Here is a 14,890-nt window from a genome sequence, read left to right on the forward strand (position 1 = left end):
TTCTTAACCAGTACCAACGGGGCGGCCCAGGGACTACAGCTGTCCCTAATAACCCCTGCCTCCTTCATGTTCCTCAACATGTCCTTGGCACATTGATAATGTGCAGGAGGAATAGGCCTGCACCTCTCTTTAATAGGGGGGTGCTCACCGGTGGGGATGTGGTGTTGGACCCCTTTAATCTGCCCAAATTCCATAGGATGTTTGCTAAAAACTCGCTCGTACTCCCGTACCACCCGGTATACCCCTTCTTTGTGATGTGTAGGTGTCTCGTCAGTGCCTACGTGTAGCTCTCGGCACCACTCGTCTAACTCCCCTTGGGATGGGTGAGTGCTGGCAGTAGGGAATGAGATTGGGGGAATGGCCTCGTGGATAGTGTGGGGATCCAGAGTGAGCAACTTGGCAAGGGTAGCGTACCGGGGGAGCCTGACTTCCTCCTCCCCGCAGTTCAGCACCCTCACGGGCACTCTCCCCTTCTTTACATCTACCACCAGTCGGGCGGCCATTACCGTGGGCCAGTGCTCGGATGACATGGGCTCTATCATGGCGGGGTAGTCACGCCCCTGGGGCCCTACCGCTGCCCTACACCAAATCATCTTGCTCCTGGGAGGCACAATCAACAGGGCCGCATCCATCACTCTCACTCCTCCAATCTCCCCTCCTGTTGAGTTCACATGCTGGCGATACATCAGGGCCCGGATCTCATGCTGCACAGCTCTCTGTCGGCTCCACGCCGCTGTGGCGGCCAGCTGTTGCAGTAGGGTCAGCACGTCACTCATACAGTGCTCCATCACATTAGTCCCTAGCACTACCTTCGGGTTATGATCACTGGGTTCATTCATTATCACAATCATCCCCTGGTGCTGCAGTTCGGCTCGTCCCACTGTCATGGCCACTTGTTTGTACCCCACTTGGGTCAATGGGAGTCCATCAGCGGCAATCAGTGTCATACTGGCATCTGGGGGGGCCAGTTCGTCTTTTCCCCAATACCGTTGATACAGTGTGTATGGTATGGTGGTTACCTGTGATCCAGTGTCCAGGAGAGCCATCAGCGGGATACCGTCCACTGTCACGGGGATGATGGGTCGGGCTCCGATGTACCGGTCTCGCCAGTCTGGGGGGCCATGGGGTTCTACTCCTGAGGATTGGCCCTGGCCCCAGGGGTTGCTCGTTTAACGGACACCGTCGGGAGTAGTGGCCGGGCTTGCTGCACCTGTAACAAATAGGGGGTCCATACCGTGGGTCATTGGCCCTTGTCCACTGCATCCAGGGGACGTCCTCGGGGCTGTCGGCGAGCTGCATCTTCGCCGGGGGCTGGGACCTGGCCGGAGGCTGGAGTGCGGCAAGGATTTTGGCGAGGTCCCCATCCATGCGGCAGACTTGGGCAGCCAGCTCCTCCATCATGCCGCTTGGGGTTGCAGGTATTGGAGGTGTTGGGAGGACAGGGGCCACCACGACGGGGGCCGTCTCAGCCGGCCATGGGGCTGCCTCCGGGACTTCCGACGCTGGAGGCTGCAGAGCTTTAATGGCCCGTTCCTTTAACACGGCAAAGCCCACCTCAGGGTGTGCCAGGGCCCAGAGCCGAAGTTGATTGCGGTCCTCCGAGGACCTCATCCCTTGTACAAACTGTTCCACCAACATTTTGTTGCTGTCCGCATAGTTGATGGGGTCTACCCGCTTCAGTGTGCGGAGGGCGGTTTGTAGACGCAAGGCATAGTCCCAAATGCTATCCGCGGGCCGTTGCCGGCATTGGTAAAACTGCATCCGCAGCTCGGCCTCGGTACGGGTCTCAAAGGCTGTCTGTAGCTTCTCAAAGATGGTCACTACAGAGGAACAGTCCCCCTCGGCCCAGGTCTCCGCCTCCTGCTCAGCCGCGCCGGTTAGCTGTCCCAGCACTACCGCTGCACGTTGCTTATCAGTTAGGGGGTACAATTCTAGTAGCGGGCTAAGCTTCTTCCGGAAGACCTGCAACGCATCAGGTTTCCCGTCGTATTGCGGCAGCCAGGTAGCTCCGGGCACATAGGGCAAGGAGAACGGCATCACCTGAGCGAGAACTGGGGCCACGGCACCTCCCGCAAGTGCGGCCGGGACCTGGGCGGGCCCATTCCCATGCACGGGTGCCACTGCGGCTGGGACCGCCGCTCCTCCGGCGGCTCCGTCGGGCGCAGACATCTTGTTTCCGTCCCCCTTAGTCTTTTTCCGGTACCTCCTCTACAGGGGCGGGGTTTCGGCTTTCGCGCCTCCACTGCTCGAGGAGACGCTCGAGCGGGGACTTTTCGCGCCCAAAATGGCGGCTTCTGAAAATTTTCGGCCGGACACCTCTGGCGGTCACAAGGCGCACCTCTACCAGACGGCAGAGCGGTAAGATCCTGTTCGTGACACCAAGTTGTCGCGGGCGGAGGAGGGGACGCTGCGCTCACCCACTGCTCGGGTCCGGCTACTGCTGCTGCTGCTCAGTGGTAGCTCGAGCGGTGGGCCGGATCCCGGGGACTCGAGCGGCGTTCCTCGCCCGTGAGTGAAAGGGGGGTGGTTTGGTTTAGGGATATTGTCCGTGACGCCACCCACGGTTGTGGTGAGGTTGTGACATCACCGCTGCTCTGGACGGGGATCCCGGGAGCGGTGACAGGGAGCAGCTTGGATGTTGGTTCTCCCCTCCGTGGGTAGGGGGGTTGGTTGTCCCGGGGGCCGGTTAGGGTGATAGGGATGGTTGGCAGGCGGGTTACGGGGCCTGGCCAGGTGCAGAGTCGCGGGGGCAGCGCTTTGCCGCACGGCACGGTGGTACTCACTCAGCCAGTAACACACACGGAGTCTCTGATGAAACAAACGGCTGGATGGACGGGTCCCACAGACGGCTGCGGTTGTTCTGCTCCCAGCAGGTTGATGGTGACTGCCTTTCCCTGCACCTGTGTTTTGTGTACGGTTCCAATGGCTTCCCACCGGTAACCCGCTCCCCAGCTTGGATGGGTGCTGAAGGAGCCCCTTTTGCCCGTAGGCTCTGGCCCTGGGAACCGTAGCCTTGGCGGTGACTGTGTTTCCCATTACGGTTTGAGCTGTTGCCTTCAATCGGGTCTTGGCTGCTGGGAAACCCCGGAGGTTCCCTTCGCTAACGGATTTGACCAATTTACAGCGACTCCTAGCCTGGTCGGGGTCCGTAGGCCCTGCCGAATGGTGCTGGCTTCTCTTTGCTCTCCGGTCCGGAACCGCCGGGCCACCGCCCGTCCACGGTCCTTACGGTTTGCTCCAATCGGCCTCCCCTGCAGACGGTCACCACCGTCTGCCAACCTTGCTGTTTGTGCCCGGGCCACACACCAGGACACGGTCAGTCTCCTCTACTGCCACTTCACTCTTCCTCTCCTCAAACTGAACTCACTCCTTTTCCCGCCTCCAGGACTGTGAACTCAACGGTGGGCGGGACCAACCGCCTGGCCCACCCCCCTGGTGTGGACATCAGCCCCTGGAGGAAGGCAACAAGGATTTGTGTTTGGCTTCGGTGTGCCTAACCGGGGTGTGGGGTGTGTTGGTGTAGTTCCTGTGACGACCTGGCTTGTCCAGGGCGCCACACATTCATTATCTTGAATAATTTTTCAATATGAATAGTGTATTTAATCGCCCCTTGTAAATTAGGGCTTTTATTGACACTGTTTGGGGAAACCTTTTCAACTGATTGGTTGTTTTAATTAATTCACCCTGATGGGTGTTCATCTTGATTGGAGGGGTGGGGTGGGGGGCTGTGTATTTTTATATATTTAAGGTTGACCACTCTGTATAATAACTGCTACCTGAGGAAGAGGGGAGATATATCCCCGAAACGCGTTGTGGCATATACAATATTAATAAATCTATTCTTAACTACGTCTTACTCCATTATCATCCTTCAGCAGCGCAGTCGACACCGTGAATTTTTTACCCCTATATTCCTTGTTTCCTTTCTTGGAATAGATAAAATCATGATAGAAAACATGTCTCTAATACCCTTCAACTGTGAACCCCAGGGGCAAATATATGCTGAAAACTGGAATTCCATACATTTCTGAGGGTTTGGGCACATCCCATAAGACAGCAACATATGAGGTCATCAGGGGGCTGGTGACGTGAGGCAATAAAGGATAGCTTCCATATTTTTGCTTGGTTCAGTTCTGGAGGACACAGATAAGCTGTGGTGCTCTCTGTTTGTATTCTAGGACATCCTCCCTCCCTAAACCCAGAAGTCGTATCTGTGGCATAAGTTTGTAAGTTTCTTGTTTACTCTTTTTATTGTTATGTATTTTATGTATTATTTTTATGTAATTGCTTATATTGTATTGTATTGTTCCCTTATGTAAAATCTTGTGTATTTTTATAAACACCTCTTTTGGTTAAATGTATAAAATTTCATAGCCAAATATGCCTTGCGCTAACGGATGTCTAATCTACCTATAAATGATTGGTGGTGGCAGTGAATATTTTGCCCGTGTTATGGTGGGCTTAGCAGTGCCTGTCCCAAGGTATATATATATTTATTCCATGAGCTGGAATCAGTGAAATATATATACATTACCCTCACTGTGAGACCCACAATAATCGGCATAATAGCAGTACAGCAGCAACCTCATTTACTTATTGTCTGTTAAATCTGTAATTGTCCTCATCACAAGGGGGAGCCAGAGAGCTATTTTGTGACAAATTGATAAACAGCAGTGGGATGACTGTGTGACCCCCTTGGCTGTTCATGACAGATTACATCAACCATTCCAACTTTACCTGTGCTCTTAGAGCAAATTAAACCTATATTATACATTGAAAGGCTGCATATAGAGAAAAAAAAAGAAAGAATAGCCAAATATTTAAAAAAAACCCAAAAACATGGATGTTTTATTATAAAACAATGTTCTATAGAAGAGATAATTGGCATAGTCATACCTTTTAAAACCACCATATGGAATCATAAAGAAAAGATAAATAGATTGGATAAACTAGACATTGATACGTAAATGTTTGCAACTGTTAATATGAATATAGCTTACTACGAGAAATGTGCAAGTCTTGCTTTTTTTGTGTTTTCACATTTGATAAAAGCAATAAAAAAAAAAAATATATATATATATATATATAAAAAATTAAGAGCAGCATCTGTGATTTTGTTTTGAAACAGAAGAATATGTCCAGATTGCGTGGGTCCCAGCAGTCGGGCCTCCACAATCAATCATTTCTCACACGTCTTGTGGATAATGAAAAGCAGTGAACAGCTCAACTCTATATAAATTATATACTGGTTGTGCATTGAATACTCCGTCAGTCTGCAAAATGACATCTGAGGCGGAACACGCTGCACCATTCTGAAAAATATACTGAAATCTCATGGAATCGGAAGCTGCAGTGTTAGCGGGAACAAAGTCGAAAGGAGAAGAAACGCTCTTCATACATGATTCTGAATTATCCAGCCGCTCCTATTCCCTGGAGAAACTGAAATAAAGGGCAGTAACTGCACAATATGTGGAAATGTGCTGGACCCGGAATCAGCGAGCAGAGGTTAGGAAATATATCAGCACCAGACATAAGTCCACAGAATGATTTCTTCAGAGACCCTACATGGTACAAACATTGAGGTATCAAATCAATGTCCTAAAAAATCTACAAGTCTCAAATGCAGCTCAGGGCACTTCTTCCAGGGATTTTTCTCATGAAAAAAATTTAACTATTTTTCACTGGAGTTTGGATCAGATTTCTAATCAAAGCTTGTTTTTTTCCACTAAACTCAAAAACGGACATGGTTTTTTTTTTCAATTTGCAAAAATGTCAGACTTGTGAAAATGCTCATGGACAATGATGGGTTCAAGTTCTATCAGTGAAAATTAATACTCTTGTACAACAAGAGGTAGAGCACTGCGGAGTGCGGGTGCAGCACAAGAGAAGTCAGCATGTCATTAGGAAGTGTTTAGATGAGAAAAGATGGTGACGGATCAGAGATTGTGGACGGGGTGAGAGAAAGGGAATCAATATCTCACATTGATGAATTCTGCTATCGGTTTTCTACTTGATCCCTTCTGACCGTTCTCAGAAATTACTGGAAATCTGAAACATTCTGACAGTTTATGGCAGTGCTTAGTGCTACATTTCCAGTAATAGAAATATCTGTTCATGTAAAACTGTGTGCACACGTTGCGTTTTTATCAGCAAAGTGAATGAGAATCCTGTAGTCTCCAGCACACGTTGCTTATCTTCTCCTTGTAGATGTAAATCTGCAGGATGTCAATTCTTTCAACGCTTTTGGTGCAGATTTCACTTATTCTAATGAATGGGAAAAATTTGCACCAAAAACATAAGGAAAATGTGCAGAAAACACGATTTTGCACCTGCATTTTTCCTGCCAAGAGAAGCAGAAATGATGGTGCCAAAATTTCTGCACCAAATCCTAAACGTGTGCACACGGCCCAAATTCTCTAAACTATTTTTAATGAGCATTCATGGTGTTTATAAGATGGCAGATATTTCCAATGTGATCTTCTCACTTGTAGTTATGACCTTCTAAGGCTAGTCTCACACATCCTTCTTTTCACCGGTTTGGCGGATGCGGCGCACTCCAGTACAGTGTATATAGTACAATGGCAGCACGACAAGCTCCGGTCACATGCTGTCATGTGACCGGAGCATGTGACCTGGAGGTCGCAGTGCTGCCATTGTACTATATACATTGCACTGGAGTGCGCTGGGTCCGCCAAACCGGTGAAAAGAAGGATGTGTGAGACTAGCCTTAGAAGGTCATCTTGCCTGGAGGTAGAGTTGGTTGCATGGACCCTCTGTGGGGCGCAGTACGGCAATTTGCGCACACTGAGCATTTGGTGCAGACATTTTCTGCCTCTCCCGGTAGAAAAATGTACCAAAAACACAGTGTGTGCCCACAGCCTAATATCTGTTCTGTATTCTGATCTGTGATGCCTCTGTGAGAGCGATGGCTATATGGGAGAGGACCTCCGTAATATGGTCCGCGGTGAAGTATCAGCCAGCAGCAGTGTACGGATTCTGTAACATGACCCAATGTAAACATTAGTCCTGAAGGCCAGAACCATTTTTTTTATAGCACACAAGCTTTTCCTTCCAGGATTTGGATTTGCTGATGCACGGAGACTTCAGTTTCCTTTACAGTCCAGATTTACAATGTATTAAAATGTCCCAAAAAATGAAGATCAGTAGAATGGAAAAATAATTTACGCTGCTCCTGCGACTGACGGTGTTAAGTTTGTCTCATCTTCGTTATCTGCAAAGACATAAAGTTACAAACCAAAAATCACAGAGAATGTAATCAAGGAGAAACACGGGTGCCTTCTGCCAGAAACATCGCCTCACGTCTGTCCATGGCTACTCCAATATTTAAGGAGGACCTGTCATGTGCCAAAAATCTGTCATATTTTTACCAGGTGTAAATTCCGCTGTTCTCCTAAATCCAGGGTTGTTTTCCTTTATTTTCCTGACATATCATCTCCTCTTACCTGTATATAAATCTACAAACAAGCAGAAGACAAGCTCCTCCCAACAGAATGAAGAAAGTGTGAACAGGTGCAAGCTGCTGTGACTGCAGAATATACAAAAGAAGTGTGAACAGGTGCAAGCTGCTGTGACTGCATAATATACAAAACAAGTGTGAACAGGTGCAAGCTGCTGTGACCGCATAATATACAAAACAAGTGTGAACAGGTGCAAGCTGCTGTGACTGCGTAATATACAAAGCAAGTGTGAACAGGTGCAAGCTGCGGTGACTGCATAATATACAAAACAAGTGTGAACAGGTGCAAGCTGCTGTGACTGCATAATATTCAAAGCAAGTGTGAACTGGTGCAAGCTACGGTGACTGCGTAATATACAAAACAATGTGAATAGGTGCAAGCTACTATGACTGAGTAATATACAAAACAAGTGTGAACAGGTGCAAGCTGCTGTGACTGCATAATATACCAAGCCAGTGTGAACAGGTGCAAGGTGCTGTGACTGCGTAATATACAAAGCAAGTGTGAACAGGTGCAAGGTGCTGTGACTGCATAATATACAAAGCAAATGTGAACAGGTGCAAGCTGCGCTAACCGCATAATATACAAAGCAAGTGTGAACAGGTACAAGCTGCTCTGACCGCATAATATACAAAGCAAGTGTGAACAGGTACAAGCTGCTGTGACTGCATTATATACAAAGCAAAGAATACAGTAGCTGTGAACACTATGATGTGCATGCATTAAATATATAAAATGTAAACTGCATTACTGCCATATATAGACTGTAGGTCTAACATTACATCCTACCTGCCCCTTACATTTGTAGCTTTTGACCCAGGAGAGGTATATCTGATGGAAATGGTTAGAGTCCCATTAAAAAATGGTCGCCTTGTCATGGCTGATGGGCTCTCATGAATTGGCCAGTTTGTGTCTAAATACCTTTCCTTTATAAGTATAGCCTATATAGCAGTAATGTGTGGTGCCCTGTGCCTAGTCGCCACAAATAATAACTACATCTGTATTTCAATATGTATAACATGTATTGCCAGATTTAATGAGATTTGGTTTTCTCTGTTGTCCAATACATACATACATTTTCCCACACTCCCTTACTGGGGCTGGTCACTTGAGAAAATAATAAAGCTTGTGTGCGCGCCCTAGAAGGAGAAAGGGGAGGAGCTTAGTGTGAGGTAAATTCAGTAGACAGTTGGAGTTGAAGTCGGTGTGAGGTGAAGTGAGCAGTGTAATATGGAGATGGTCTTGTTCTGAGTTGACTGCTAAAACCCCTGGAGGGGCAGCTACACATTTGCAGGTATCAGTCAGTCCCTAGGCCACCAGTACTTCCAAGGTCAGTGGAAAACTGAGAGACTGCTATTAGGGTTTTTTTAAGGAGCAGTGAATTTCCTGGGAGCTCAGTAACATGCTTGAGTGTGGAAACTTCTAGAAGAAATAGTGAGTTTTCTTTCAGTATTCGAGTCGCTGTTCATCAGAAGGGATTAAAGATCCAGCATTTTGTTGTCTTTGAAATCCCAGAATACCAAGACACCTATTCCCAGGTAGAGAGGTAGTGGCAGGAGGAATACACGACCACCACACAATGGAGAAACCAAACTCTCATTGGGGCAGGTCAGACCATCATCATTGTGAATGCTGTAAGGAATATTCTGGATTGCTCTGTAGAGCTCCAGTAAAAGGTAAAATCTCCCTGTCATGTCTCTGGCTGAATTATTCCCTGCTGCACCATTTCTACCTCATCATCCCCAGGAACCAGCCCTAGTTGGGGGAGGGGTGAGGGGACAACCTTCTGACACTGGGCATCATCACCTAACTCCTGGGGACCTCCAGCAGTGCGCGGCCATACCAAAGCCGAACATCCCAACTGGCGGCACAACCTCTTCATTTATTTTATTTTTCTCTACCCTTTTTAATACTATTTTTAAACCCCCATCACAAAAGCCTGTTGCTCGCGTCCGGTATGGCCACATCGCCACTCGGACCCTCCACCGTGACATCAGAGGCCAACCAAGTGCGGCACAAATGCAGTTTATATTTCATATATTTTATGTTTGCAGACATCTTAGGTCTCACAGCGGCTACTACACTTCTTTCTTTCTATGTAAATATGTTTTATAGCCAATTGGGCGTGGTCATTAACTGTTCTCATATTTTGAACAAGACTACATTTCTGCACAGTGAAAAAGAGACCATATCTCAGGAGGAATGGCGAGGAGCAGGAGAAAGGAAGAATTTACACCAGGTAAAAAATTGCTAATGTACGGCAAATGAGAGGTCCACTTTTATGTGAATAAGGCTGAGCTGTGATTCACCGAACATAACCACAGGCGAGCGCGGCGCTGCTCTGGAAGATGGCAATCCTGTATTTTCAAACTCATGCATCAAAATGTAAGTAGTTTCAACATTTCCCACTATTTTAGGAGTTCTGCGTGGGGTCATTAGCCCTTGGTGTACCATGATGCATGCAGGATGTATGGCACAGACTCAGAAGCTGTGCCCTATATTCAGCATCTGCCTGTACCAGCAGCAATCAGAGTTCACCCCAATTGCTGCTGTTTAACACTTTTTGTGCCGCTGTTTCTGCACATTGGTCTCCTCACCCCTTCCCCTGCTATGCGATGCTGATTATCTTGTGAGTGAGGGGGTCTGATACAAGAACATTAATTTAACATAATATTCCAGTCCTGATTTATGGTAATACATTGCACAAATAATCACAGATTCAATTCCCCGAAATGAAGTAAAAATGAAAGTAAAACAATATTTTACAACATATCTAAAAAAAATATATAAAAATGTAAATCACTCCTCCTATACATATGTTATTGTTCTATCCATAAATCAAAATATAGTTGGTTTTCTTGTTTTTTTTTAAAAAAAACTGCATGGCAAACACCAAAAAGAGAAAAAAAATGAAACATCAGAATTTTGGGTATTTTTTTTTTGTTGGGTGGAGGGGATTGCTACCTTAACACCTCTCCCACCCAAAAAATGTATGTTCCCTAAAACTGTGTCAATAAAAACAAGAGTTTGGTGGGCAAAAAAAGAGTCATCAGACTACTCCATTGCTAGAATAATGAAAAAGTGACGGATCTCAGAATCTGGCGGCACAAACCAAAGTTCTGATTACTAAAATATATAGAAAAATCTTCATGGTTTTCTACAAGAATGTAGGAAAATGGCCCTCTGTCATGTAATTCTAACAGCAGCCCCTCCAACACATGCATCAAGATAAGCTGCAATGAGTTGCCGAGAAATGTCTGACAGAAGAAGAAATAAATCTTCTCCTCGGCTGACTGAGCACAGAGGATATTTTTCCCCAGTCTCAGTCCTCTGTGTACAGTCAGACGAGGAGAAAATTAATTTCTTCTGTCAGACACTTCTCCAGCAGCTCCGGTATGTGTCCTGATACAGCTCCTCTGTCAGTTGAAACACAGATCTCAAGAGCAGTGAGCATGTTACTTTTGATAGCGTTTTAATCATACTGACCTGGACAATCATATACCGTGTTTCCCTGAAAATAAGCCCTAGTTGCGATTCAATAATAAAGTGTCCATGCAGCTAAAAAAAGTTAAAAAATACTGTAGGACACTTCATTATAGGAAGCTGATACCCCCAAAAGAGAGAAGACAGAAGGCCCCGCAATCATACCAGACGTTGAACAGGAGGACCTGCAGTGGAACACACACCCACACACATCAGATCGCACACACACACTCGCCACATACAGTGATACCAATTGCTTCTGTCCGGCAGGGGAACCTGGGATGCAGTGCAATGGTGTGTGAGAACCTGCAGTGGAATGCATAGAGGACCTGTGTTAGAACACATTGATGCATTCCGACGCAGGTCCTTTATATGTTCCACCGCAGGTCCTCACACTCCACTGCACTGCGTCCCAGGATCTCTTGCCTGCCAGAAGCAGTCAGTATCATCAGATGTTGTGTGTGTGTGTGTGTGTGTGTGTGTGTGTGTGTGTGCGCACGATTGTGTGTGATCTGATGTGTGTAAGTGTACAGGCCGGAAGCAGGGGAGAACGATGTGCAGTATAGCTGCTGGGAGCACCCGCCAAAGATATCAGGAGGACCTGGGAGCCACGCAGACGTCCGGGGTCTGGTAAGTATGAGTCTCTTGGGAAGGGGTGTCTGCTTTTTTAGGGGGTAAACTTACCCCCAACCTGTGTTTTCCCAAGAATAAGTCCTACCACGAAAATAAGCCCTGTCTTATTTTCAGAGGAAAAACAGTATCAGTTCATTGTTACCGCTCATTGAACACCATAAAACCAAAACATAAAAAAGGGAGGAATTTATGTTTTTCCTTTCAATATTTAAACACACTTGTTGGAATTTTTTTCCATTTTTCCAGTACATTATATGGTAAAATAAATGTAATTCAGAAGTACAAATTGTGGCACAAATTACAACAAAATAGAAGACCTTGTACAGTTATGTCAATGGAAAAATGGAAAAAAAAAATATGGTTCTTAGAAGAAAAAAAGGAAAAAACAACATGAAAATTAGCCCGGTTATGAATGAATTGTTCAGAAATAGAGACCATCCAGTGTAGCAAATAAGGAGCTAGAGGGGATAACTGTATGGGGGGCAGATACTTTCCTATAGTAGGGTTAGTTTTCGATTTCTCTCCCCCTAATTACAGCTCTGCATACATAGAAAAAAAAACAGCTGATGGAGAGTCAACACACTCAGAGCGGGTCAACTCCCAGCAATGTATCACAATGTGTATAAAGACTTTTTACTAATACTTACTCTTAGGTTGCATTGGTTTGCCAGCAGCAAAGGACATGTGGAAATCTGTGAAAATACAAAGAAAGCTTAATAATATACAGGCAAATATACTATATACAATCGCTGTGGTCATGTGATCGCCCAGTGATGAGGAAGCCGCCATGAAAACTAGCCTGTTCCGTGCAGTCTCAGGAAGTAAGGAGGACGCTTTTCAGAGAGCTGACCTCTATCCTGGCTACATGATATTTTTACATTTTTATGGACTATCACCTTGGGGAGGCGCTACAGAACACATAATAACTTACTCACCTGTGAGTACAATGGGTTTCTTTTTCTTTTCTGAAATAAGCAGAGAACATGAAATTAACAATAGAAAATCTTCTCTGCTGATAGATTTTAGAAAGCCAATAGGAAATACAATAACGTGGCCATTTTCTTCTTGTAGAATAATAGCACAAAAATATAAGATGCTGCTGTACATACAGGTGCCACATAGATCTACAGAGCTCCATCTATAAATATAAGAATCTGTAAAACAGTGTCTGGCTGAAAACTCGCCGAGTGTCAGTACTACTTCTAACGCTGTTCACACTGCAGAGTCAGACACTCCACATGTTTCTGCTTTTGTTTTGCACAGACAGGATCGGGCATCGGCCAGCTGTGCTCTTGTTAGTAATTGGGCTTACAGGAGTTAATTTCTGCTAGCCTGTTGATTACTGCTTGAGTCATATGTTGCAGGAGACCTATCACAGTCGCCTTCACCCTTTTAAGATAGTGGAGCCTGTTTTCCCATGCCAATTATAGCTTTATGCTACCCCGATCCTTGTGCTTTGTGATTCAGTTGCTGGTAAACGTCTGCATGCTGTTGGAGGGGTTGTGGAAATTATCTTATCTGTTTATTTCCTCCCTTCCTTTAGTTTCCTGTTGACCATGTATTGTCTATACTTCTGTGATTGAGTTTTGTTTTTTCCCCATCTGTTTATTTGTGCAAGATTAATCACTCCTGTTCTGGCCTTCTCCTGGGTGGCTGGGTGGAGGGAGGGGGCCACTAGACCAGGGTTGTTCAGGTGCTAGGACAAGGAAGGCGGACCAAACATCATCACCTTAAGACGTACCTTTGGGATCAGGGTCAGTCAGAGTTCCCCTAGCCTGAGGGCCAGTTTAGGCTTCCCTGTTCCTATTTATCCCATCACACCCCGTAACAGAATGCTGATGGACATGGCGCCATGTATATTTACCCTGTTATGGAAGCTGCAGAGCAAAGGGAATGTGCACAGAGTATTTTGGAGTAGATCTGCTTCAAAAAGTGCTTGAAAAATCACTCAAAAATTGCTTGATATTTCTTCATTTTCAATTTAATTGTAAAACTGCTCTGCTGTTCATGTGTTCAATCTTTTGTGCATTTGTCAGCTTTTGGTTTGAAAAAACACTTTATGGGGAAAAATGTGCAAGTCACCTCTTTGAAATGTCTATTGATTTAAAAAAACAATGATATGGGTTCCCCTCTATTTTTGATAACCAGCCAATCTAAGCTGGGGGCTGGTATTATCAGGCTGGGAAGGCCCATGGTTATTTGGCCCTTCCCCACCTAAAAATTGCCAGCCGGCTGAGGTCAGAAACAGAAAAATCAACTAGGAACCAGGAGTTAAAAATCAGGGTGTGTATACCAGGCAAGCAGAACTAGAGAGAGCTTCAGTAGGGTGTGGTGCTGTCCAATTGACCAAGCTAGTGAGCTCCTTATTCCAACTGTCAGCACACACATCCATAATGACAGACCCACCATAGTCAATTGCTGGGCAGTCTGCGCTGCTCAGAGCGTTTTGCTCGCGACACTAGCAAAATGAATACACTGGTGCCTGGTGACACGTGCAGACGTTCCAGGTCCCGGAGGCGATGTGACAGCCGCTATACTTCCTGCACGGAGACCGTTATTTCTCACACTTACTTTTGTATATAAAGATTCCAGCACCAGCGAGAAAAGAAGCGATGACTATGACCCCCACAATGATGATAATCACAGCCGGGCTCTTCTCCTGTTCTGAAAGGTTAAATGAGGAAAGGTGAGATGAGAGTCATAAACACTGGAGGCTTATAAGACGTGTCAAGTATTCTGAATTAACAAGTCTATGAGACCGAACATCTCAAAACTAGGGAAAGATTTTCAACATATCTGTATGAGTAACCAGAACCTAGTAAGTTGATGGGGAAGACGTGAAGTGAGAAACTGAAAAGATGAATGTGATTAAAAGCAAATACCAATCCAAATGTGAACGATAAACCGAAACTAGAAATGTTTGTAGACTTTGGCTGACCTTTTCCAAAATTGTTCACGGGACAATTTATATTTTTATCTTCAATTACTTCTTTTACCTTAGAGTTAAAGGACAAGAACTCATCATTTCCATATGGATGTTTGGGCCCTAAACCAAAGATAAACCATTGGATGGTAAGAATACCCAGAGCCTAGACCAAAGATAGACCATTGGATGGGAAGAATACCCAGAGCCTACACCAAAGATAGACCATTGGATGGTAAGAATACCCAGAGCCTACAACAAAGATAAACCATTAGATGGTAAGAATACCCAGAGCCTACAACAAAGATAAACCATTAGATGGTAAGAATACCCAGAGCCTACACCAAAGATAAACCATTGGATGGTAAGAATA

The 14,890-nt window shown here is 45.7% G+C and overlaps 2 protein-coding genes across 3 annotated transcripts in view; both read right to left on the reverse strand.

Annotated features, from left to right (window-relative positions):
- LOC142250862 (BOLA class I histocompatibility antigen, alpha chain BL3-7-like) overlaps nt 1-14,890 on the reverse strand; it is a 343,542-nt gene that overhangs the window by 110,120 nt on the left and 218,532 nt on the right. The gene's annotated exons all lie outside the window — the stretch shown is intronic.
- Nucleotides 6,538-14,890, reverse strand: part of LOC142250861 (zinc-alpha-2-glycoprotein-like) — a 38,715-nt gene continuing 30,362 nt past the window's right edge. The window contains exons 5-8 of the mRNA XM_075323135.1: nt 14,166-14,258; nt 12,530-12,559; nt 12,242-12,286; nt 6,538-7,231 (exon numbers count right to left, since the gene is read on the reverse strand). Coding sequence (XP_075179250.1) covers nt 7,182-7,231; nt 12,242-12,286; nt 12,530-12,559; nt 14,166-14,258 — 218 coding nt within the window. The 3' untranslated portion in view covers nt 6,538-7,181. The remainder of the gene's footprint in view (nt 7,232-12,241; nt 12,287-12,529; nt 12,560-14,165; nt 14,259-14,890) is intronic.

Source organism: Anomaloglossus baeobatrachus, chromosome 9 (assembly GCF_048569485.1).
Source record: "Anomaloglossus baeobatrachus isolate aAnoBae1 chromosome 9, aAnoBae1.hap1, whole genome shotgun sequence".
In the NCBI taxonomy this organism is placed as follows: Eukaryota; Metazoa; Chordata; class Amphibia; order Anura; family Aromobatidae; genus Anomaloglossus; species Anomaloglossus baeobatrachus.